At 50.3% G+C, this 25,792-nt stretch overlaps 1 protein-coding gene across 8 annotated transcripts in view; it reads left to right on the plus strand.

The window, feature by feature from the left end:
* TTC39A (tetratricopeptide repeat domain 39A) overlaps window positions 1-18,696 on the plus strand; it is a 59,550-nt gene extending 40,854 nt beyond the window's left edge. For 3 of the 8 annotated variants that reach the window (XM_023188940.1, XM_023188950.1, XM_023188954.1), the window contains 10 exons: window positions 1,888-1,996; window positions 2,497-2,564; window positions 2,654-2,713; window positions 3,331-3,492; window positions 8,857-8,948; window positions 10,816-10,936; window positions 15,317-15,428; window positions 15,823-15,937; window positions 16,994-17,110; window positions 17,669-18,696. In XM_023188940.1, coding sequence (XP_023044708.1) covers window positions 1,888-1,996; window positions 2,497-2,564; window positions 2,654-2,713; window positions 3,331-3,492; window positions 8,857-8,948; window positions 10,816-10,936; window positions 15,317-15,428; window positions 15,823-15,937; window positions 16,994-17,110; window positions 17,669-17,792 — 1,080 coding nt within the window. In that variant the 3' untranslated portion in view covers window positions 17,793-18,696. The other 5 variants (XM_023188960.2, XM_023188967.1, XM_023188993.1 and 2 more) reach the window with 5 other exon arrangements.
* Window positions 18,697-25,792: the final 7,096 nt, after the last annotated feature.

Consider the following 25,792-nt stretch of genomic DNA (forward strand, 5'->3'; position numbering starts at 1 on the left):
GCTCAGCCCCAAAACTGGGGCTGGGCTGGACAGGGTGGGGCTGACAGGCCGCAGGGCCTAGGTGCCCGTCCTGGCTCAGCCCCTCTCATTGTATGACCCTGGACAATGCCCAGACCTCCCTGGGCCTCAGTCTTCTCTCCAGGCGTATGGGGCTAGTGATCTCTGCCTGGCCCTCCTAGGGTGCAGAGGCTCTGGGTGGGTGAGGGTGGGTGTGAAGGGCAGCTCCATCAGTGGCCCAGGATCACACGTTCTCTGAGCCTGACAGGTGTCAGGGCTGGTCCCTCTTTCTGTAGATACTGCCTCACTTCAAGACTTTGAGCAAGTCCTTCCCCCAAGGACCGTTTTCTGGTGCTACCACTTCATCCAGCAGATGCCTGAGGGAGGCCCTACTGGGCATCAGACCTTGAGGAGGAACCAGAGAACTCAAGCACCCAGAGACTTTACTGAGGGCAAGAACCTGAGTACCAACCCCAGGTTGAAGGCAGCAGATCAGGGAGGGCTTCCTGGTGGAGGAGGCATGGTGTGGTAGAAGGAGCATTGGCCTGGAAGTTAGGATCTCTGGGTCAGTCCAGCCTCATCCTCTTTTCTCTGTGACTCTGAGCAAGTCCCTACCTTCTCTGAGCCTCTTTTCAGTAAAATAAGGACCTTGTTATGGACCAGATAAGTGTTTCTCAAATGTGCACTGACCCTTCCTGATATTTGCCACAAGCACGGACCTCTCTATTATAATGTATATATTACTTTTCTCAAAAGTGACTCATGACTTTTTCTGAAATTGATTCAAAGGAAACATCTCTACACAAACCTCCATATTATTTGGCATGATAAGAACCTAATCATAAAAATAAATACAAGGGCCCAGCCATCTTTTGGAAAGCCCAGCTAGACTGTGTGGTGGGCCCGGGTTCAGCCAGGGCTGCCTCTTTCTGAGAAAGGGGGCTTAGGGTGAGAGAGTTCAAACCCCGCGAGCAAAGGACTGGGGATTTCTCCAGATCTATCCTTTGGCACCACCAAAGGATAGAAAGATAACTGAGAAGGGAAAATGCTCACCGTGACTCAGTGTTTCCTGGCGCCTGCCCACGGACCGACCCCTGAAATCTTAGCTGCCCTCTGCTGTCTGAGCTTCGGAAAACATTGGCTAGAGGCTATGAAGGTCTCTTTCAGTTTTGTTTCCTTAAGAAAGCACATGGGTCATGCGTAGGACTTCAGGATGATGAAGGGAGGGCCCAGAGGTGAGGCAGTGTGGCCTGGCCAGGCGGGTTGCGGGACCTACTGTGCCAGCCTGGGCTTCCTCTTTATCTCGAAGGCAGGGGAGCCATGGAGGGTTTGAGGCAGGAGTGAGGCAGGTCAGATTTGTGTTTTAGAAAGAATGAGAATGCTCTGGAGGACAGAACGGGGCAGAGACTGCAGGCAGGGAAACAAGGTGGGGGGTCTGCCCCCAGCCCCTCCCCAGCCAGGCTCTGGAGTCTTCTCCCCCAGGAAGCCTTCCCAGGCCCCACCTGTTCCCTGAGCCCATGGCTGGGATCATCCACCTCCGTGTCTCTCGTGCTCCCAGCCAGACCTGGGTTGCTAGGGCCCTCAATACCCATCGCAGGGCAGCCGAGCCGGTGACTACAGAGAGGGTAAGGAAGGGGCTGTGGAGAAGGTGGGGGACACCTGAGACCCGCCAAGCCTTTGTCCTGGCCTTGGCAGCCATGTCCCCTTCCCCCAGGAATGCGCTGGGGCACTGAGGGGCAGCCCCTTGCTCAGGGCCACACAGCTGACCCGGCCTCCAGGGTTCCAGCGCTCTTCCTCCCCTTTGCCGGCAGCACTGCCCACACAGCTGTCCAGCCGCCTCCCAGGCCCCTGCCCTCTCCGGGAGCCTCACCCACCCTCCCGTCCCCTCAGGACTACGGGCTGCTGCAGCTGGAGGAGGGCGCGTCAGGACACAGCTTCCGCGCTGTGCTGTGTGTCATGCTCCTGCTGTGCTACCACACCTTCCTCACCTTCGTGCTCGGTAGGTGCCCCTGGGGTTTGGTCGTTTCCACGGGGGCAGGAGAATGAGGGGCTACAGACCCCGCTCATGCCTCTGCGGCTAGGGATAGGGGTACTGAAACCAGAAACAGAGCCACATCCACTGTCCCGGGGACTGGCCTGCTGACGCCCACTGCCTCACAGTGTGACTAGGTTCCAGCCTCAGTTTTCTCATCTGTGAAATGGGGGGGGGGGGGTGCCCACCCTGTGGAGTGTGTGAAGACACTGTATACAGCACCTTATGGTTCTGGGCACAGCCTTGGTGGACACAGGCTCCTGGTTATCGAGCCCTGTGAAGTGCTTGGGGCGATATCTGCACTGCCTTATATAAGCCTCATGTCACCCTAGGGACAGGGAGAATTATCATCCCCATTTCACAGAGCGGGAAGGGGAGACCCCGGGAAGCCCCTACTGGGTTGCTGGCAGGATCACAGGAGCCAGGGGTGGTGACATGTTCTGTGTCTCCCCCACCGCCTCCTCCAGGTACTGGGAACGTCAACATCGAGGAGGCCGAGAAGCTCTTGAAGCCCTACCTTAACCGGTACCCTAAGGTGAGCCCCATGTGCTGCCCGGTACCCCCAGCCCACAAACACCCACAGACCCCCCGGACGCACACGGACTTGCATGTGTGTCATTTCAGGGCGCCATCTTCCTGTTCTTCGCAGGGCGGATTGAAGTCATTAAAGGCAACATTGATGCAGTGAGTGATGGGGGTCCAGGCCGGGGCTGGGGATCCCTCAGGCTCTCCCAGGCCAGCAGTAAGTCAGGCACATGTGACATACTCAGGGACAGGACAGACTGGGAGGAGGTCCCCAAGAGAGAACCAACCAGAGAGCAGGAGAGGGAGAGGCCCTTCTGACAGAGCAGCCTGGGAAGACAGCCAGGAGGAGGCATTTGTGGTGCCTGGGAGTTTGACTGGGAGATATAGAACTGCAGCATTGCAGTGGAGGGAGGTGCGGGGAGGTGCTTGAGGGAGGCAGAGGTTAGGAAAGCCCATCTGTTTAGGGCATGGCGATTAGGCTGGAGTCTGGTACCTCCCCTCCATTATAGCTCTGTCCTGTTCTTTCAATTTGTTACAAAAAACCAGAGTCCCAGACGGGGGCTGTATTTGGGCCCAAGGTCATGTAAGACTCAGGAGGTAAAACCAGGACTGGAGGCCAGATCTCCTGGCTCCTGGGGCCCCACCTGAGCCTAGCACAGGGTTGGACCACCATGACCTGGAGAGGCCTGGTCTGCTGTGGTGTTGGGAGGTGTGGAGGATGCAGAGGGGTTGGGGCTGGGTGGGCACCCGTCAGGCTGACCAGAAGGTGCCTGCAGGCCATCCGGCGTTTCGAGGAGTGCTGTGAGGCCCAGCAGCACTGGAAGCAGTTCCACCACATGTGCTACTGGGAGCTGATGTGGTGCTTCACCTACAAGGGCCAGTGGAAGATGTCCTACTTCTATGCCGACCTGCTCAGCAAGGAGAACTCCTGGTCCAAGGTGGGCTGATGCCACGTGTTAGGAGCATTGGGTGAACAGGGCTGACTGTGTGCCTCCAGACCAGGGCCAAATCCCTAACTAAACACAGATGTCTCAGCTGAAATCTAAACATAACCTTAAATTCTAATAGGACTCAGGCTTGGAAGGAACTAAAGACCACAAGAGAAACTTCTGAACCACAGTGTGTCACAAAGAGACTTCTAGTCACAAAGGACAGAAACATGGCTCCCTCTGTCCAACAGAACTGTCTCTATGGTAGAAATGTTCTACTTATGCACTGCCCACATATGGTAGTCACCAGTCACATGTACACAGTGAGCACATGAAATATGCCTAGTGCAGCTGGGAAACTGATTGTTTTCAGTTTTATTTAATTTAATTAACTAAATGTTAAATTTAAATAGCCATGTAGGGCTAGTGGCCACTATATTGGACTATGCAGTTCCAAAACACAAAAGGCTCATATAACTGAACATTCTTGGCACATCCGACTTCAGGTAGGGCTGGATCCAGGAATTCAAATGAAATGTCTGGCTTGGTCTTTCCATCTGTGACTGTGCTCTATCCTGTGACATCTTTGTTTCTGTGACATCTTTGCAGGAAGCTTTTCTCCATGTGACAGGCAAGGTGGCCATGGGCTGCTTCTACCCACATCCTCCCCTTGGTTTCAACCAGAGTCCCACAATTCAGCCTCACTGGTCTGACTTGTTACATGCCAATGCCTGGAACAGAGGGGTGGGAAGATTCTTCATGGGCTGAGAGTAGGAGAGGGGCGGTTCCACAGAAGAAGATGATGCACCCAGAAATAGTGGAGGGATTAACAAGATGCCATATAGGCAAAACAAAGCCAAACAGATGCTTGCCTACCAAAGAAGACATTTATCACGGTAAGTATTGAAATAAGTGTTAGCTTGTACCATCATAGTAGTGCTAGTGCAGAAATTGGAACCAAGAGTCTTAGAACCACCTAGCTCAGCAAACGTCTAATCTGTTATTTCTAAATACACAGGACATGTGTCTTCATGGCTTCATCCCCTGCCCATAGCAGACATTGCTAATCAATCCTCTGCCATGAGCCTGGCTGTGACCTTAGATGCCTTCCCTGCAAAGCTCCAGGCAGCTGTTAGAACTGACCCGCACTGGCACCTGTTAGGAGACCTGTCATCTGCATCTGGTCCCTCCCCCTCCTCCACATGGAGGTCTCTTTTCAGTAGCCCTGCCTGGGGACCAAGCTGAAGGAGAATTCTCTGGGTCTGGGGCAGGTGGGGCTAGGGAAGGGAACAGGCTTCTACTGAGCTCTCAGTGTGTGTCTGGCACCTGTCATGTCCTCCACACCACACCCAGTGAGGAGAAGTTATTATCTCCATTGGGCACATGAGGGCCACTGACGCTAAGTGAGGACTGTGACTTTCCCACCCACATGGCTGTTGGTGACAGACACTGGATTTGAGGACAGTCCTGTGTGACTTAGAGGCCTCTGCTTCTCTCTTGGTCCTAGAGTCCTCCCGAGGAGTCAAGGCTTGCCCTGAGCCCACCCTGCTGTTGAAGGTGCTTCCTCAGGCCCAGCTCCCATGGCCAACAAGGACAAAGCCTCAGGGAACCTTTTTTCTTTTTTGAGAGATAGGGTCTTGCTATGTTGGTCAGGCTGGTCTTGAACTCCTGGGCCCAAGCAATCTTCCCATCCCTGCCTCCTGAAGTGCTAGGACTCTGGGCCTTAGGGAACGTTTTTGAACTGAAAGTGACTCTTGAAGCCTTTCTGTAGAGTGAGGTGGGTGGCTGGGGCTAACCACATGGGGAAAGGGAGACCTGGTGGGGGCACACAGCTGCTATATAGAGGAATGGAAGGTGGGCCAGGCCTCCCAGCTGTCAGGAAGTCTGGCTCAGTTCCCAGCCCGCTGGGGTGGCCAGTCCCGCTCTCTCTGCAACACTCTCCTCATGAGGACTTCCTGTGAAAAACGGGGGTTGTAACACTCTTGAGTTCTGGGGCCCCATCCATTTCTAATCTCCAGAACTTGGCCACCGCAGACTCCACCAACTTATAGTCCTGGGGCCTGGGCCTCTGGCCATTGCCATAGGCACCACCCGCTCTGCACAGGCAGCGCCCCTTTCTGCCAGGATCCTCTGAGGTCAGCTGCTGGGTCTGACCCGCAGACCCTGACTGAGTGATGGATGAACAGAGTACGCAGACAGGGCTTGCCTGTCAGCAGATAGGGGACCCTTGCCAGAGTCAGCAGCAGCCCCCATAAGCCGGCCATGCTTGCATTTATTTAGTACAGATGTAATGACAAAGGCCTAAAGCAAACTTCATTTCTGGGTAATTAACATTGTGCCCCCCGCCCCACCCCCGGAGAGAGCAGTCCTCTGCTCGGATGATTAAAGGCCAGGTTCCGAGGCCTAAGTAAAGTAACTTATCTAGATCAATTCCCTTCTTGTTATCTACTCTGAGAGAACTCAGCTGTCTTCAGCCACAGCCTTTTGCGAAGCTTTTGCAAAACCTCCCAGCTTTTCAAGAAGGTTTGCTGCTTTATATAATTTTTCTAACCCTGACCTATCTCCTACAGTCAGGCCTGTGGAGGCCTTTGTGTTTCCCCCAGTGCTGGCAGCCTGGAGGCTTAGATGGCCAGAAACAAGGCGGTGACAGTGGCGTGCTCAGGGCTTGGGAAACCCAAGGAGCTAAAGGCATCCTCGGGCAACCCAAGAGGACAGGAAGGCTTCTAAGGAGAGACCTCTGAGGTGGGTCTCGGAGAGGAAGGATTTAGGGAGGCAGAGTGGAGGAAGTGAGAGGACACCCCAAGCTGAGAGGGCGGCAGGACCAAAGGCTCAGAAGCCAGGGCGCTGCAGAGGGGCTCTGTGCCATGGGGTGAAGAGTTTGCACAGCAGAAGAGCAGGGGGCCTGTATCAGGGGAGACAGCTGCTCTTTTCCCCCAGTGTGGCCGCTGTACATCTCTGGGGGAGAGCTGGGGCGTCCACAACTCTCAGTCACAGCCTCCATCCTAACCCTGCTGGTGCTGTGAGGGTGAGCTGTCTGTGGGCAGGAGGGAAGGCTCTTGGAGGTGAGCCTGGTGGAGAAGGGATAATGGCATCCCAGGCCGAGGAACAGCACAGGCAGAGGCCCCAGGAGAGTTTAAGGAGTGTAGGGGAGGAAATGGCAGAAGATGAGCCAGAAAAAGAAAGGTTAGGGCTGGAGGATGTGAGTGGCTGTTTGGGCTTTATCTAGCAGTAGGGGAGCCCTGGCAGGCTTGTGGCTTAGATAGGTGCTTTAGGAAGCCCACCAGCAGTTGCTGGGCCATCCCCACTTGCCAGGTCCTGTTCTAGGCCAGGAAATACAAGAGTGAGCAGGAAAAGACCCCCTCTCAAGGCTCACATCCTAGTGGGGAGAGAGACAAGAAACACAGATGTGCAATATAACATGATGTCTGGTTCCAGTAAGTGCAGTGAAGAACAAGCCAGGCCGGGCGCAGGGAATGACGGGAGGGGCGCCTTTGTAAGGGGAGGTCAGGGGAGGCCTGTCTCAGAGGACAGCAGAATGGAGCGCAGGAGCAGCGCATGGCAGTCACAAAGCAGGCCGTTTGGGCAGAGGGAGCTGTGTAGGGCAGGGCAGGAGTGTGTTTGATGTGTCCTGGGAACAGCCCGGAGGCCATCGTATGGCTAGAGTGCGGCAGGTGTGGGGGAACAGTAGGAGATGTCTCCTGAGTGTGATGGGATACAACCAGATTTCCAGGAGGGACTGACGTGAGCTGACTTAAAAAGGTCAGCGTGCGAAATGGCTTGTAGGGGACAGGAGTGGGAGCAGGGAGACGGGAGACAATGTGTACCAGGACAGCAGAAAGACATCCCGGGTAGCCTGGAACAGGGAGACGGTGTGGAGACGGTGGCAGCGCGATAATGAGAGCCGTAGGGCAAGGCCAGCAGGATCCTAGAGTGAGACGGGAGGTAAAGTCACTGGGACTTGGTGCCTCCACGTCAGGGGCAGGGGAAAGGGAGAGGACAAGGGCGACGTGGGAGGTTAAAGATGGGACCGGGGCCAGGCGCAGTGGCTCATGCCTGTAATCCCAGCACTTTGGGAGGCTGAGGCGGGCGGATAGCTTGAGGTCAGGAGTTTGAAACCAGCCTGGCCAACATAGTGAAACCCTGTCTCTACTAAAAAATACAAAAATTGCCAGGCATGGTGGTGCATGCTTGTAGTCCCAGCTACAAGCCGGGAGGCGGAGGTTGCAGTGAGCCGAGATCACGCCATTGCACTCCAGCCTCAGCCAGGGCGACAGAGCAAGACCATCTAAAAAAAAAAAAAAAAAAAAAAAAAAAAAGATGGGACCGGGAACAGGTTTCAGGGAGGAAGACTCTTCCCACAAAGACGAGCTTTTCCTCATGTGGTAAAGGGCGGGCTGAGGCCCCGGCATGGGTGGGGCTGCCAGGTGGAGGCCGCTTTCCGCCTGCTCTAGGCAGGACTCCCGGATGTCCGGCGCCCTTTCCTCTCCACCCTTTCTTAGCCAAGAGGCAAGAGCTGTGGTTCGGAACTTGGCCACCTGAGGGCAGCACAGAGCCAGGCTCCTGTCTCGGGACTTCTGAGGAAGGGGCGTGGCGTGCAGGGAGAACTGGGTAGGGTAGGGGGTTCTCCCGCAGGGCCACGGTTTCACTGTCAGGGCTGGCTGTGCATCTAGTGGGCAAGGCAGTGGGGTCGATTCCTGGCTCTGCCTCAGTGTCTCTGGGGTCCCAGGAAGCAGAGGTAGGCTACGGACTCCTTTCTGGCATTGGCTTTGGGATCAAGCGAGGTGCTGGATTTGATGTTCCTGGCACACAGAGCAAGGCAGTTAGTTCTACCAGAGTGGCCTGAACTGAGCAGACCCAGGCCCTGCTCACGTTTCTGGCTCAAGCCTCTTTTTTTTTTTTTTTTTTTTTTTTTTAACAGCCCGTGCTTCATCCTCCCATTGATAATCCACACACATCCTGTCGCCTCCAGGCTTTGCTCAGCCCCTTCCCCTGGCTGGAAGGCCCTGTCTGGGGCCTCAGGGAATTTCCCCATTGCCCTTCAGGGGCCCACTCTGAAGGTGTTGCTTCCCAGAAATCCCGATTGAGCCCCTGTCCTTGTGTCTCTGCCTCAGCCTCAGCCTGTCCTACCCATTACTAGTTGCATGGATTCTTCTTGCCACTGCTTCAAGTGGAGAAGAAGGTGGCTGCTTTGACATGGGTTGTCCTGGATTCCGGTCTTCAAGTTGCTTCAACTTCTTACCTTCATTTTTCCCCTGGGGCTTGGAGACAACGCGGGCTCCTATGCTGGGCCACGTGAGGTCCGTCTGCAGATTCCAGCCGGGCTGGGGCTGGAGGAGGGCTGCTCACACCTGGCTGTTGCTCTGTCTCACACAGGCCACCTACATTTACATGAAGGCCGCCTACCTCAGCATGTTTGGTAAGGAGGAGTACAAGCCATTCGGGGACGACGAAGTGGAATTATTTAGGTGGGTCTCACTATCGTGCTCCCACTGTGTAGGCCGCTATGGACAGATCAGCCAGGCTATCCTGAGCTGTGGGCACTGCGGAGGGAGGAGTGGGGTGACTCCCTGCCCCCACCCCAGGACTGACACACCTGCGTGTGCTCCCCTCCCATTGCCACCCCATGCTGCTGCTACTGGTGGTTGGAGCACTTTGAATTTCTTCAGAGGCTTTCTTTCACAGAAATGGTTTTGTCAATATCATCTCCCTCCAAGTCTCTTCCATGTGGGCAGGAGGACAGATATGGCCACCAAGGTCCAGGGAGGGAAGGTCTTTCACTCTGCTGAGTTAACCTGAGACACTCAGAGAAGCACAGTGGAGAGCTGAGAGTCGAAATTGAAGCCGGGCGCGGTGGCTCAAGCCTGTAATCCCAGCACTTTGGGAGGCTGAGATGGGCGGATCACAAGGTCAGGAGATCGAGACCATCCTGGCTAACACAGTGAAACCCCGTCTCTACTAAAAATACAAAAAACTAGCCGGGCGAGGTGGTGGGCGTCTGTAGTCCCAGCTACTCGGGAGGCTGAGGCAGGAGAATGGCGTAAACCCGGGAGGCGGAGCTTGTAGTGAGCTGAGATCCGGCCACTGCACTCCAGCCTGGGCCACAGAGCAAGACTCCGTCTCAAAAAAAAAAAAAAAAAAAAAAAGAAATCGAACAAACAGGAGTAAACCCAGCCTCTGCTTGTTCTTAGCTGTGTCACCTGGGACAACTTCGGCATCTGTAAAATGAGAATAACAACCTCCACCTCGCAGCACTGTTTTGCAAATCAACTAGATAATAAATGTAAAGAGCTTGGCAGAGAACTAGGAGCCTAGAAGCTGCCCACTAAGTGGTGGCTGTTTTCATTCTTCCTGTACCACCGAATTTGCTTTCTGTGAAGCATCTTTGGAGCAGAGCTCAGCCTTGGCAGGTGGAGGATGGAGCTTAGAGCCTTCCTCCAGTCTTGGTGAGGTTGACCCCAATTTGCAGACCTGGAAGTGGGTATAATATGGGCCTCCTAGGCTACTGCTGTCACAACAATAGGGCATTTATCACTTCCAGATTGTCTGCTACTACAGCGGATTCCATGTCCGCCTCTCAGATGACTCTTCCAGAAAGCCTAGGAGGGCAGGTGTCATTACCTCCATTTTAGAGATGAGGAAATTAAGGCCAAGAGAGGTTCTACAGTGAATAAGCAAAGGAAGAGTTTGGGGAGGGCCTCACACCCACATCCAGCTGTTTCCTGTGCCTAAATGGCTCAGGCCTGAGGTCACAGCCACACCCGGTGACTGTGGCGGAAACAGGAGGAGGGTGGGATGGAGCTGGGTGGGTGAGGCCCCCGATGTGGAGGCGTGCCTGGCGGCATACCGCATTTTGCTCTGCCCTTGGAAACAGCTGAGAAGGCCAGAACTCGCGAGGCAAGAGTTAATTAAGGGTTTGAGCTGTTTGGTGTTGGATAGGTCCCACTCTTTCTCTGAGTGTTGGTCTCTCCTGTGAAATTGGGATTAAACTTCTCTTGAGTCCTCCCCAGAAATGGGGCCTGGGAGTGGAGGCGATAACTAGGAGGCAGGGCTGGCCCGGGGATGTTTGACACACTGGCACCTCTGCCAGCTGGCGGGGAGGAACCCCTTGCCCAGCCATAGGAAGTGGCCAGGTCTTGGGGCAGTGTCTCTAAAATAAGACCATAGCCGCAGGCTATTTCAGATCTAGAAGGCTCTTTAGAGTCCAACACTGTCATTGTATGGATGGGGAAACTGAGGCCCAGAGAGGGGCCAAGCATAGCTGGGTAGGCTGGGGACCCTCCGCCCTCTCCTACTCTTTTTCATCCTCTCCCACCCTCCCCATCTCTTTCACAGAGCTGTGCCAGGCCTGAAGCTCAAGATTGCTGGGAAATCTCTACCCACAGAGAAGTTTGCCATCCGGAAGTCCCGGCGCTACCTCTCCTCCAAACCTGTCTCGCTGCCAGTGCCTGCTCTGGTGGGTAGGAGGTCTGGACTGGCACTGCCCTCCGGGTATAGGATTGTGGGGATTCGCTGAGAGCCACAGCTAGGGGGAAGTGGATGAGGAGAAAGACCTTCATGCCTCAGGGGCCTGGGGAGGGTTTCCCAATTCACCTGCGAGTCTGACCCAGCCTCTACCCCTTAGAAAGAGATGGTCCACTGGGGCTGGGAGTGGAGAGACAGGCAGGCTGCAGATAAGAGGCAGAGAGGGTCGCCCTCCTGGACAGATAGCCCCATGTCGCTGTGCCCAGGCAGAGGCATTACCCGGCTGCCTGTGATCCCAGCCTGACTGCTCCAGTCTTGTCACAATGATTTTCATTGTTTTCACGGTCCCCTTCACTGGGCCAGCGTCTTCACGTTATATTCAACTCCGAACTCACATAATAGCCAACATTGTTATTGAGCACTTGCTCTGTTCAAGGCTGCCCACACCCATTGCCTGTTGCCTCATTTGAGCCTCACATCAACCCTCTGAGTAGGCGCTGCTGGTATCTCCATTTTACAGATGGGGGTAACAAGATCTAACAGATCAGTAGAAAGATCAAATAACTTGCCCAGGTCACACAGCTGGTGAGTTGGAGTCAGAATTTGAACTCAGCAGTCTAGGCCCACAGCCCATATTCTGAGCCATGGTTGTGATGCTAATTCTATGCACGATTTGAGTAGGCGTCCGATAAAGTTCCAGCTTGCTAAGAGTCCTTGTTATTCAAGTAGTAAGGGAGCCGGAAAAGTAGAAGGAAGCCTGCTTGAGAGACCTTTTTTTGGTCCTGGCTGTACTGTTCATTAACTGAATAGCCTTAGGTCGGTTCCCTCTTCCCCTTATGTAAAATGGGTATAATAATAGATTCCTTTCCCATTTCACAGAGCAGTTATGAGCATGAATGAGAAAAATGTGTTAAATACTTTATCAGTTGAAAAGGTCAATATTTGGCCGGGCGCGGTGGCTCAAGTCTGTAATCCCAGCACTTTGGGAGGCCGAGGCGGGTGGATCATGAGGTCAGGAGATCGAGATCACCCTGGCTAACTCGGTGAAACCCCGTCTCTACTAAAAACACAAAAAATTAGCCAGGTGTGGTGGCGGGCATCTGTAGTCCCAGCTTCTTGGGAGGCTGAGGCAGGAGAATGGTGTGAACCCAGGAGGCGGAGCTTGCAGTGAGCCGAGATCACGCCACTGCACTCCAGCCTGGGCGACAGAGTAAGACTCTGTCTCAAAAAAAAGGTCAATATTTCTATAGTTTGATTCAGCACTTACAACCTGAGTATTTCTAAAGTTTTAAAATATTTTATGGTTTAAAATATACAATAGGCCAGGCGTGGTGACTCACGCCTGTAATCCCAGCACTTTGGGAGGCAGAGGCGGGCGGATCACCTGAGATCGGGAGTTTGAGACCAGCCTGACCAACATGGAGAAACGCCATCTCTACTACAAATACAAAATTAGCCGGGCGTGGTGGTGCATGCCTGTAATCCCAGCTACTCGGGAGGCTGAGGCAGGAGAATCTCTTGAATCCAAGAGGTGGAGGTTGCCGAGATTGATTGTGCCATTGCACTCCAGCCTGGGCAACAAGAGTGAAACTCTATCTCAAAAAAAAAAAAAAAAACAAAATCCAGTAAAGATATTGTTATCAAGTGGAGCAGAAGGATATTGTAGGAAGGGCAAGGGAAGCAACTATACCAAAAACTTAGGGGAGAATTTCCCAAACTGTAATCTGCAAAATACTATTTATGCATTAAATGATTTCATTTGGGAAAGACTGGCCTAAATACAGTTTATATACTATAGACTTTCTTGGAGTCTTATATATTAATCTAAGAAGAAGCTTAAAGATATGTTTTTTCTCTAACTTACTAGGCCACAGAATCATTTTTAATTTTTATTTTTATTTATTTGGGGGGAAGGGAAGAATCCTTTTTTAAAAAATGAAACATTTGCTGGCCGAGTGTGGTGGTTCATGCCTGTAATCCCAGAACTTTGGGAGGCCAAGGTAGGTGGATCATTTGAGAGCAGGAGTTCAAGACCAGCCTGGCCAACATGGTGAAACCCCATCTTTACAAAAAATTCAAAAATTAGTGGGGCGTGGTGTCATGCATCTGTAGTCCCTGTTCCTCAGGAGGCTGAGGTGGGAGGATAGCTTGAGGAGGTCAAGGCTGCTGTGAGCTCTGATAGTGCCACTGCACTCCAGCCTGGGTGACAAGAGTGAGACCCTGTCTCTAAAATAAAATTAAATTAAACATTTGCTAACTTGGAACCAGAGAACAATTTGAGAAATACTGGTCTAAACTGAAATTCCCTTCCTAGAACATAATAACAAGAACCACAACAATAATATCTTTCTAGAACTTTATGGCTACAAAGTGTTTTCACATCCATTACCTGGTTTGATAGTTTAGGAAATGCGCATTTAAGCAAACACAGTTACTATGAATGAAAGTTTAAATTAGTATTATTATTTTATTTTATTTTTAAATATTTTAGAGGTGGGGTCTCACTGTGTCATACAGGCTGGAGTGTAGTGGTGATATCATAGCTCACTGCAGCCTCAAACTCCTGGGCTCAAAGGATCTTCTCATGTCAGCCTCCTAACTACAGGCATGCACCCATGCTCAGCTACTATTTTTATTTTTTTGTAGAGACAATATCTTACTGTGTTACTCAAGGTGGTGTTGAAGTCCAGGGCTCAAGAGATCCTCTCATCTCAGCCTCCCAAAGTGCTGGGATTACAGGCATGAGCCACCATGTTCAGCCTAATTTAGTATTCTGAGCTTCCTGGCAGTCAAGGCAAAAACAAACAAAGAAAAGGAACCAGTAGCCTGACAAAGACAAGGTGAAAATGAATTTTTTTTTTTTTTTTTTTTTTTGAGACAGAGTCTCACTCTGTCACCCAGGCTAGAATGCAGTGGGGTGATCATAGCTCACTGCAGCTTAGATTTCTTGGGCTCCAGCGATCCTCCCACCTCAGCCTCCCAAGTAGCTGGGACCCCAGGCTTGCACCACCAGGCCTAGCTAATTTTTTTTTTTTTTTTTTTTTTGGTGGAGATGGGGTTTTGCCATGTTGCCCAGGCTGGTCTTGAACTCCTGGGCTCAAGTGATCGTGATCCACCTGCCTGAGCCTCCCAAAGTGCTGCTGGGATTACAGGTGTGAGCCACCATATCTGGCCCCAAGATTTTTTTTTTTTTTTTTTTTTTTAAGACGGTGTCTCTGTCACCCAGGCTGGAGTGCAATGGTGCCATCTCGGCTCACTGCAACCTCCGCCTCCTGGATTCAAGCAATTCTCCTGTCTCAGCCTCCCAAGTAGCTGGGATTACAGGTGTGTGCCACCACGCCCGGCTAGTTTTTGTATTTTTAGTAGAGATGGAGTTTCACCATGTTGGCCAGGCTGGTCTCGAACTCCTGACCTCAGGTGATCCACTCACCTTGGCCTCCCAAAGTGCTGGGATTACAGGCGTGAGCCACTGTGCCTGGTCCCCCAAAATTTTTTTAATTAAAAAAAAAAGAATCTAAGAAAAAAAAGAAAAGGAATCAGATGTGTTTTAAGAGTCTCAGTGGCCGGGCGCGGTGGCTCAAGCCTGTAATCCCAGCACTTTGGGAGGCCGAGACGGGTGGATCACGACGTCAGGAGTTCGAGACCATCCTGGCTAACACGGTGAAACCCCATCTCTACTAAAAATACAAAAAACTAGCCGGGCGAGGTGGCGGGCGCCTGTAGTCCCAGCTACTCAGGAGGCTGAGGCAGGAGAATGGCGTAAACCCGGGAGGCGGAGCTTGCAGTGAGCTGAGATCCGGCCACTGCACTCCAGCCTGGGCGACAGAGCGAGACTCCGTCTCAAAAAAAAAAAAAAAAAATAAGAGTCTCAGTGATGGTAACTTCATTCTAAAGGAAATGGAATATGAGTGTCATTATTTAGCCCATTGCTTTGGGAGAATAGGAGTAGGAGAGAAGGTGACATAGCCTTAAATTCTGTTGTCCTGAAATGTGTGTATGGAGCATGGCCTGGTCCTCAAAGGACAGAAAGTGGCCCCAGAGAGGTTGGGAGAAAGGACATAATAGCACTCAGGGAGGGCATGAGCAGAAAAATAGCTGGAAAACTTCGGCAGCTATGAGCAGCACAGTACGGACATTGGTCCATCTTACATTTTCACTGGGGTAAGGTGAGAGCTCAGTACGAAATCAATGATAAGGCTCCCATAACCCCCTTATGCCCACAGCTTCACAGGCTGACTGAGACCTGTTATAGATGATTAGAGCTAGAAGGGCCTTTAGGGAACCTCTGATCTGAACTGCCCATTTTGTAGATGGGAAAACTGAGGCCCCATTAGGAAAGAAGCCTGGGACTGACTTGCGCTCCTGCCTTCAGGAAATGATGTACATCTGGAACGGCTACGCTGTGATTGGGAAGCAGCCGACACTCACGGATGGGATGCTTGAGATCATCACCAAGGCGGAAGAGATGCTGGAGAAAGGCCCAGGTGACTTCCCTCAGGCCCTTGAGCCTGCCAGGCTAGGTCAGGTCTTTACAGCTGAAGGTTCCCTTTGCCAAAAATGTCCTTCTCCCGTTCCCTACCCTGGCAATTCTCCTTTCTTTCTCTAGACTGAGCTCCTCCAAGCAGCTGTTCCTTGTCCCCCTGGTAGGGTCAAAGCCTCTGGGCTCCCACAGCCTTGGGGCTTCCTTCAGTCCTGACCTCACTGTATTGTCATTGTCTCAGTATTTGCCTTTCCTTCTCAGATGTGACCCCCCCTGAGGACAGGGAGCATGTCTGATTTACCTGTGTCCCTTTGACCGAGCATGGAGTAGGGGGCTCTGTAAGTAACTGCTGCAGAAATGAACAAGTCTGTCTTTTTCCCTCACATCCCTATTTTCAGAGAACGAGTACTCAGTGGATGACGAGTGCTTGGTGAAATTGTTGAAAGGCCTGTGTCTGAAATACCTGGGCCGTGTGCGGGAGGCCGAGGAGAATTTTAGGAGCATCTCTGCCAAGTAAGTGCCTCTGCAGCTGCTCCTGCTGGGTCTGAGTCTCCTGGGTAGAATATTCAGGGCTTCTCCATCCTCATGCCCACTGCAGTGGCTGACCCTAGCCAACCCCCGCTCACCACACAGGTACTAAACTAGTGTCCACTCTTGCCAGGACTTGTGCTGGGACCTGTACAGATAATTCGGACCTAGCCTCCCAGTGCCACCAAATTGCGTGACTACAGGAACACATCCACGTTGTTTTGAGTGAACAGTGTGCCCTGGAGTTTGGAATTCAGCGACCCTGTCCTTGCCTTTGGGGAGGGCAATGTGACAGATGGCCAGCTGTAGGCAGCCCAACCAAGGCTCGTCAGGGCCAGGCTAGAGGAAAGCAGAGAGGACAGCAGGTGCCCGAGGAGGGACCTAAACTTCATGGGAGGTACTAGGAAACGCTTTCCAAGGCTGACGTTGAAACTGGGAAGTTCATCAGGTGGAGAAAGCAAGGGAGGACAGGTTTGAGGTGGAGTTGGGACAGCATGCACCAGTGCATGGACACAGGAAAGACACCTGAGGCGGGGTGACGGCGATGGGGTCTTTGCCTGCCTGGGTGAAGTCATAGAGAGAAAAGATTGAAGATGAAATAAGGAGGGATAGAATGAGAAGGGCCTGGATGTTTTGTTCACAAGGCTAAATTGTATTCCAAAGAAGAGAGCCAGAAAGGGTACCGGGCAAGGAAGACTTGGGGTTTAAAAGGATATCTCCAGGGCAGCATGGAGGTCGGGTCAGAGGGGATAGGTCAGAGACAGGAGACTTTACAGTTCAATAAACCATTCAACCTGGAGAAAGGGAGGTCGGGACTTAGGTGGCGGTGGATTAAGGACATGGCAGGAGCCATAAGTTGTCAGGGAGCTGGAGCCCAAGATTACACACACACAGGATGGGAAGCCTTTGCTGTGGATCCCAGCCTTTCTATGGCTTGGTAGTGGGAGCCTCCCAAAATTGGAGTTCAGGTTAGGAAATCCTCACATGCAGTTTGGGAAAGGCTCAGGAGGAGGAACCTGAGCCATGTCTTCTGTTCTGCAGTGAAAAGAAGATTAAATATGACCACTACTTGATCCCAAACGCCCTGCTGGAGCTGGCCCTGCTGTTTATGGAGCAAGGCAGAAACGAAGAGGCCATCAAACTCTTAGAATCTGCCAAGTAAGCCTTGGGTAACCTCAATCTGTCCTTTGCTCCCTCTGAACTCAGCTCAGGAGCTGGCTGGGGACAGAGTTGCCCAGACAGCAGTGAGTGGAGTTGCTAGCAAGGCCAGTCTGGCAGTCTAGAGGGCGGACCTGTGTCTCTCGGAATCCAGCTCTCACCTGTCATAGGAAGACTCCTTTCTTAATGTATGAATGGGCAGTTAGACTCCCAGAGGCAGGCAGTAAGTTCCCGAGGTCACATCAGAAGCCAGCTGCACGGCTGTGTGAGGACCCATGACTCCTGCCTTCCAGGGTAGAGGCCTATTCCCTAAAACCACCCCTTCAAGCTTAGGAACCCAGGAGGACCAGGAGTGGTTCCAGCGGGCATGATACCAGGGGTGAGGGGCCACAGACGCTTCTGGTTAACTCTCCCATTGGGCAGGGCTCAACTCTCTCGGGACCCAGGAATTTCTCTACAGTCCTTCCTTTGTTGGCAGGGCTCACACAGCTCCAACAGGAGGAAAAGCATCTCTGGGAGCAAGCAGCCTCATGTGTCTGATTCTCTGCTCAATTCCAGGCAAAACTACAAGAATTACTCCATGGAGTCAAGGACACACTTTCGAATCCAGGCAGCCACACTCCAAGCCAAGTCTTCCCTAGAGAACAGGAGCAGATCCATGGTCTCATCAGTGTCCTTGTAGCTTTGTGCAGCAGTTCTGGGCTGGAAGACAAACAGACAGCTGGACAGAGCTCCTGGAAATGTTTCAAAAGATCCCCTCCCCCTAGCCTGCCCTGCCCTGCCTTTGGGGTCCACCAGCGCTCCAGTTGGATGGCACGACATGGGTATCCATGCAGAAGCCAAGCTGGCATTTTCACCAGTGTGGCCAAGGGCCTTTGCCAAGGGCAGAGCAGGTGGAGCCCTCTGCCTGCCTATCACACATACGGGTACTTGCTTTTCACTGTGATGTTTAAGAGAATGTATGAACGGTTTACATTTTCCTTAGAAATACATTGATGGGATCACAGTTGGCTTTAAAAACCAACAACCACCCACCACCTGTAAGTCTTTGTCTTCACCTATTATCATCTGGAGGTAAATCTCTTTATATGATGAGGCCAAAGGGCAAATTGCTTTTCCAATTCAGCCAGTTCTCAGCTTGTGTGACTGAAGGGCCTTCAGAGGACCTGAGGAGTGCCTGGGAGAGGCCGAGCCTCAGGCTTCAATGCTTCTGGGGTTGGGCACGAGGGTGCACACAGACGTCCACCACCTTACTACTCACACGTCATTTCACTCCTTTTGTAAATTTCCAGTTTAAAAATCAAGCATGTCTTTTTAGTGAGATAAAATCTGAGCTCTTGTGTAGAAAAATCCATCTCCGCCAGTAGGAAATGCCATGGCTTGATGGAAGAGCTGTGTGGCCCTTTCTTTGCCAAAGCCAGGAATTTTGGGGGGCAGGAGGAGGTTCTCAGAATCCAGTCTGTATCTTTGCTGTATGCCAAACTGAAACCACTGGGAATAATTTATGAAAGATAAAAATCTTCTGTACTTCACTCCAAGGTACATTTACTTACTGACAGCATTTTTCTTAGAACTGTTATTCTTGACCTGTTGTGTATGTGTTAGATTCTTCAGTTAAGAGACAAGAGACATTTAAGTGATAAAATTTATGCCCTTAAGGGATCGTGCATCATATATTTCAATAAAATATGTGTTGCATGAATCCTTAGGCCGGGCAGAAAGTCTTAATCAGAAACCACACGGCCTATGTATGTTTTATTTAGACCACACAATGTTTTAAACTTTTTGAATAAGTTACTAGCATTCACAAATGGGGAGATTTCACAGATGAATCTGGTTCCTGGCCTGAATTAAAAAAAAAAAAAAAAAAAAGATCTGGCAACATTGAGTCTCATTCCCATGAGGCAACAATCAGCTAGAGCTAAGTCGAGGCTACTTTAAACACGTCTGTTACCTTTCTGGCCCCTAAAAGCATCTGAATTAGCAACCTCTGGGATTGTTAAAGTGAGAACTCAGATTCAATGACCAACACCAGGTTTTACCCTTCACTTTCTAATGTCAGCACACTTCAACCTAACCATTTCCCTGTAGGGAAAATCATGCACCCAGTAAAAATATTCATCTGTGAAAACGTTATTCCCCAAATGCATGAATGCAATTTCTATAAGAGAAAAACCAGTTAAACTTTCCAATCTTCCAGCATTGCTGTATTTAACAAACACAGTATCTGCCAAGGGGCTGGGTTAATATATAAGGATTCAGTTGGTCGGTCACGATGGCTCACTCCTATAATCCCAGCACTTTGGGAGGCTGAGGCACCCGGGTAGATCACGATGTGAGGAGATCGAAACCATCCTGGCCAATATGGTGAAACCCCATCTCTACTAAAAATTACAAAAAAAATCAGCTGGGCGTGGTGGTGCATTCCTGTAGTCCCAGCTACTTGGGAGGCTGAGGCAGGAGAATCGCTTGAACCCGGTAGGCAGAGGTTGCAGTGAGCCAAGATCACATCACTGCACTCCAGCCTGGCAACAGAGGGAGAATCCATCTCAAATATATATATATATATATATCTCATTTTGTTAGAATGAAGCAAAAGAATGTCCTCCATAGAGAGTAATCCCTTTGCAAGCTATCTCTTCTCCAAAACCTGGATGCTGGGAGACCAACCTGTTTCTAGGCTCCTGGACAGGACAGGGTAGGGTGGTAGAGACAGGCTGCAGGAGGACAGGCCTCCATGGCTTCCCCACATGTTGGAATGCTGCCTGGTGCTGTATCAAAGCAGCACTACTCACAGGACACCAAACATATACTTTGGAAAATTGCAGTTTACAAAAACAAAACTTTATCTCAACATTAATTTCAGGCTTTTTTTTTTTTTTTTTTTTTTGAGAGAGAGTCTCACTATGTCACCAGGCTGGAGTGCAGTGGCACGATCTCAGCTCACTGTAACCTCCGCCTCCCAGGTTCAAGCAATTCTCCTGCCTCAGCCTCCTGCGTAGCTGGGAGTATAGGCACATGCCACCATGCCCAGCTAATTTTTGTATTTTTAGTAGAGTTGGGGTTTCACCATGTTGGCCAGGATGGTCTCGATCTCCTAACCTCGTGATCCGCCTGCCTCGGCCTCCCAAAGTGCTGGGATTATACAAGGCTTGAGCCGCCGCGCCCCGCCACGGGTACTTTCATTTCAAAATTTTGTCAAGATGATTTCCTTGTCAACATTTGCTGTTGATTTCCTGCTGGGCTTCATTAATTAACCCTATTTCACTTTTACCCTGCTGCCCTGACAAGATAAATCAGTGGGTTTTGCCTCCTATTCTGCCACCTGCAAATTCTGAGATAATCTATAAAAAAGCTCTTCCGATCTGTCCTTCATATATATATATATATATATATATGAAGGACAATGAAAACACTGGGTTTCTAACATCACCATATCCTTCTTATACAAGGGCCTTAGAAAGTGAAAATTCTGTCATAGGCTTTCGGTGAGTCATCGGTGGGCACTGCTTCTCTAACAGTGCAGACCTTCTCAGCACATCTGCCGTGGAAAGGCCACAGATAGGTGGAAGGTTTGAGCCTGGAAATAAGGAGATCTGAATTCCAGTCCTGACTTTGCTACTGATTTTCAGCGTAACTTTGGGAAAGTCACGGATACTCTAAAAATGAACAATTTGGACAAGATTAAGGCTCTTCCCTGCCTTCTACAGTTTATGGGTTTTCATCTGCAAAATGAGGCAACAGATACACTTCCCTACCTTTCTGCTAAAGCCTGGCGTCCCTAAGCAATTCAACCAGAAATAATAGACTTCTTTAGAGGCTGTACAGTAGCCAGAACACCCAGAGAGCAAGTAATCCTCATTTAGAGAAAGTCTAAATCCTGTGCCCCACAGATGAATTCAGTTGTTAGGGAAGTAGCAACCATGTAACATGATCTGAACAGGTCCTTGGCAACAGAAAGTCTACCTCAGCCTCTCTCTGGTCACAGGCAGAGTGGCTTCTAGCAGTGTGCTGGGCCCTCAGCTCTCCCATGGGTGGGCAGGTTGCCCTATTATCTCTTGAGCCAGAATGGGAGTGTTTCCAAGACAGTTATCATCATTCACAGCAGAGAGCCACAACCTGACATCAAAGCCAGGATCCTAAAAGGCCAACACCAACTCAAGATTTGGCTGAGGTCCAGGTGGGAGAGTCCCAAGTGAAGAACGGCATCAAGAGGTTTTAAGAAAGCCCCAGTGCCGGGCGCGGTGGCTCAAGCCTGTAATCCCAGCACTTTGGGAGGCCGAGACGGGCGGATCACGAGGTCAGGAGATCAAGACCATCCTGGCTAACACGGTGAAACCCCGTCTCTACTAAAAAATACAAAAAACTAGCCGGGCGACGTGGTGGGCGCCTATAGTCCCAGCTACGCAGGAGGCTGAGGTAGGAGAATGGCGTGAACCTGGGAGGCGGAGCTTGCAGTGAGCTGAGATCCGGCCACTGCACTCCAGCCTGGGTGACAGCGAGACTTCGTCTCAAAAAAAAAGAAAGCCCCAGTGCGCTGAGTACTAGAACCATTCAAGGGAATCAAATCCAGACCCTTTCCTCTGGAGTTAATCCCAAGTTCATTTCTTCTAAGATGATGGGAGTCAATAGTCTTTTCCTTGTTTACTTCAAATTTAAAGCCTAACAGTGCCTTCTCAACATCCTTAGCATCATCACATTAATTCAGTAATACATGAGAGGTGTCTGGATTCTGAAATCCAAGCAGCAAATGGGAAGTTCTCACGCCCACCCTCAGATGCAGCCTTCCAAGGTCGGAAAGTGCCTTCTGCTCGGGTTAGCACGGCTCGTTTGAATTCCAGTGCAAAGTTCATTACTGATCAATAGGCCAGGTCCACAAACAACCTCATTTGGGGGCTCGAAAAATCCATTTCTGAAGGAGTAATCTATGACTGCTTCCACTGTACAAAGTCAACTGTTAAGTGACAAAATAAGAATAGAGCTCTTTGGGAAGACATAGAATTAACTATTGAAGGTCTCTATGGACTGTTAAAAGTTGATGTCTGGCCGGGCGCGGTGACTCACGTCTGTAATCCCAGCCCTTTGAGAGGCTGAGGCGGGTGGATCAAAAGGTCAGGAGATTGAGACCATTCTGGCCAACATGGTGAAACTGCATCTCTACTAAAAATACAAAAATTAGCCGGGCATGATGATGGGCACCTGTAGTCCCTGCTACTCAGGAGGCTGAGGCAGGAGAATTGCTTGAACCCAGGAGGTAGAGATTGCAGTGAGTGGAGATCATGCCTCTGCACTACAGCCTGGTGACAGAGCAAGACTCTGTCTCAAAAAAAAAAAAAAAAAAAAAAAAAGTGGATGTTTAAGTTTAATCAGAGACATCACAGCTAATGTCTCACAAATGACTAGATCAGGTTTGTTTTTCTTCCTCCACATTAACAAACACTTCAGAACATCAGACACCATACGCTCTGGGGAAAAGAATAAAAGCTAATATTTATTAAATACTCATTATGTGCCAGTTGCTATTCTAAGTACTTTACACTTATGTAATCCTCATAATATTTATGTAATCCTGTGGAGTAGGGCCATTGTCATTTTGCAGATGGCAAAACTGAGGCACGGGTAAATAAGTTGCCTCAGATCACACGATTATGCAGCAGAAAGATTTGAAGACAGGCCGCTGAACTCTAAAGCCCATACTTTGCTACACTGTTGGTCAAGCTGTAAAATCCTGTATAAAGTTAGACGCAGCTTATACTGACTCATGGGCCACTGTGAAAATGGAAGAAGTAGTGGCTAATAGCTCAGCCGTTGGAGATGCTCGGCTGCAAACACATGGAGCATGTCTGTGTGGCATGGTCCCTTTGGCACTTGGCATCATGAAGTAGGGAGAGGGCCTAGCTTGGAAAAAGCCAAAAGAAAAGCAATCCTTAAACAACAGTATTTGCTCAGAAAATCATCGAGGGATGATGGAGGAAAAGGCATGATCCAGTCCCCACTTGGATAGGTGGAGTTCCAGTCAACTACTCCACACATGGGAAGTGAAGCCCGCACTGAGGCTTGATGCATAGCAAGTCACGTGCTAGAAGGAGTTCGGTATAAGACAATAAGAAAGAGGACCACTGGCAAACTGGGAAGCATATGATGCCAAAGGCACTAAAAACTGTTTTATAGTTTAAGCACTTATGAGTGCTTGGCTAAGCACATCACATTTGTGGGTCAAAGTGACCCATGGGCCACAGCTTTGTCCTCCTGGTACCGAGATGACTTCCTACAGTTCTCTGACTTCCTATAGTTCTCTGGAAAAGAGGTTGTGAGCAAATTCACAGTATGAGAAAGCCTGGTTTACTAAAAATATCCAGCATTTTTTTTTTTTTTTTTTTTTTTTTTGAGACGGAGTTTTGCTCTTGTTGCCCAGGCTGGAGTGCAATGGAGTGATCTCTGCTAACTACAACCTCTGCCTCCAGGGTTCAGGTGATTTTCCTGCCTCAGCCTCCCGAGTAGGTGGGATTACAGGCATGTGCCACCACCCCTGGCTACCTTTGTATTTTTAGCAGAGATGGGGTTTCTCCATGTTGGTCAGGCTGATCTCAAACTCCCGACCTCAGGTGATCTTCCCATCTTGGCCTCTCAAAGTGCTGGGATTACAGGCGTGAGCCACTGTACCCGGCCTACCCAACTTTTAAGTTCAATTAATTACATGGGGTAGTGGATAAAAGCACAACTTAGTCAAACTACTTCACTCCATTTAGAGCATCAGTTTACTCTTAGGCAAAGTGGGGTTTAATGTCAACTGCTTCATAAGGGTTGTTGAGGATGAAGAGCAAGCATGTAAATGAATAGGCTAGCATGGCTCCGAGTATACAATACTAAGGTAAATTTATTGGCTTACTTCTACCGTGCGAAGGCAATGGTGGATTTGGCCTGACGGATGACTGAATCGGGGGCACTAGTGCCACAATTAAGCTTTCTTTACCTCTTGGCTTTTGCTCCTGTGTGAGATTCTTTTGATCTGACTTCTCTGCATGGCAGGAGTACATGGCACTGTAGGTCTCATGTCCTTAGAGCATATGGCCAGTGAAGCGAAGGGCTGCTTTCCCTAATTCCAGTATGAACAATACCAGATAAGGACAATTAGTCTGGCTTGGCTCAAATGTTCATCCCTTAGGCAAGTGCTTCTCAAAGTATGGTCCCCGATCAGCATTAGCATCCCCTGAGAACTTGTTAGACATACAAATTCTCAGATCCCACCTTGACCTAAAAGCTGTAGGTTTGAGGCCCTGCAAGCTGAGGTGTTTTTTGTTTTCTGGTTTTTTGTATTTTTGTTTTTTGAGATACAGTCTCCCTTTGTTGTCCAGGCTGGAGTGCAGTGGTGTGATCTCGGCTCACTGCAACCTCCGCCTCCCAGGTTCAAGCAATTCTCCTGGCACAGCCTCCTGAGTAGCTGGGATTACAGGCACGTGCCACCACACCTGGCTAATTAGTAGAGATGGGGGTTTCACCATGTTGGTCAGGGTGGTCTCGATCTCCTGACCTCAGGTGATCCTGAGGTGACATGAGTCACCGTGCCTGGCCACAGTCTGAGTTTTAAAAGACCTGTAGATGGCCGGGTGCAGTGGCTCATGCCTGTAATCCCAGCACTTTGGGAGGCCGAGGTGGTCAGATCACTTGAGGTCAGAAGTTTGAGACTAGCCTAGCCAACATGGTGAAACCCATTTCTAATAAAAATACAAAAATTAGCTGAATGTGGTGGTGCATGCCTGTAATCCCAGCTACTCAGGAGGCTGAGGCAGTAGAATTGCTTGAGCCTGAGAGGGTGGAGGTTGCAATGAGCCGAGATCGCACCACTGCACTCCAGCCTGGACAACAGAGGGAGACTGTATCTCAGGAAAAAAAAAAAAAGACCTGTTGATGAATTTGATGCATACTAAAGTTTGAGACCCATTGCCCTAGAATGGCAGTGAGGTACCACAATTGGCCTACCTTCAGACATATGCTCAGTGGGGGTATTACTAAAAGGAAAGATGGTGTATTGGACAAACAAAAACACCATAAATCCACTATTATGTCCTTTCTTTCAAAAGTTGATACACAGGAAGTATGATTTACCCTATTCCCAAGAACAGGTGAGGATGAGGACAGTGGGTGTACTGGTTAGAGACAAGGCTTATCAGAAAGCTGCATGTTCAGGCCAGCTGCAGTGGCTCACACCTGTAATCCCAGCATTTTGGGAGGCTGAGACTGGTGGATAGCTTGAGCCCAGTTTGAGACCAGCCTGGGCAATACAGCAAAACTCCATCTCTACCAAAAAACAAACACATACAAAATCAACCAGTACATGCGCCTGTGGTCCCAGCTACTTGGCAGGCTGAGGTAGGATTGCATGAGCCTGGGAGGTGGAGGTTGCAGTGAGCCAAGATTGCACCACTGCACTCCAACCTGGGTGACACACTGAGGCTGTCTCAAAAATGAGAGAGAGAGAATTAAAGAAAGAGAAAGAAGAAAATAAAGAAGAGAAAGAAAGAAGAAAGAAGAGAAGAAAGGAAGGAAGGAAGGGAAGGAAGGGAAGGAAAAGAAGGAAGGAAGGAAGGAAGGAAGGAAGGAAGGAAGGAAGGAAGGAAGGAAGAAAGAAAGAAAGAAAGAAAGAAAGAAAGAAAGAAAGAAAGAAAGAAAGAAAGAAAGAAA

Source organism: Piliocolobus tephrosceles, chromosome 1, assembly GCF_002776525.5.
Source record: "Piliocolobus tephrosceles isolate RC106 chromosome 1, ASM277652v3, whole genome shotgun sequence".
Taxonomy (NCBI): domain Eukaryota; kingdom Metazoa; phylum Chordata; class Mammalia; order Primates; family Cercopithecidae; genus Piliocolobus; species Piliocolobus tephrosceles.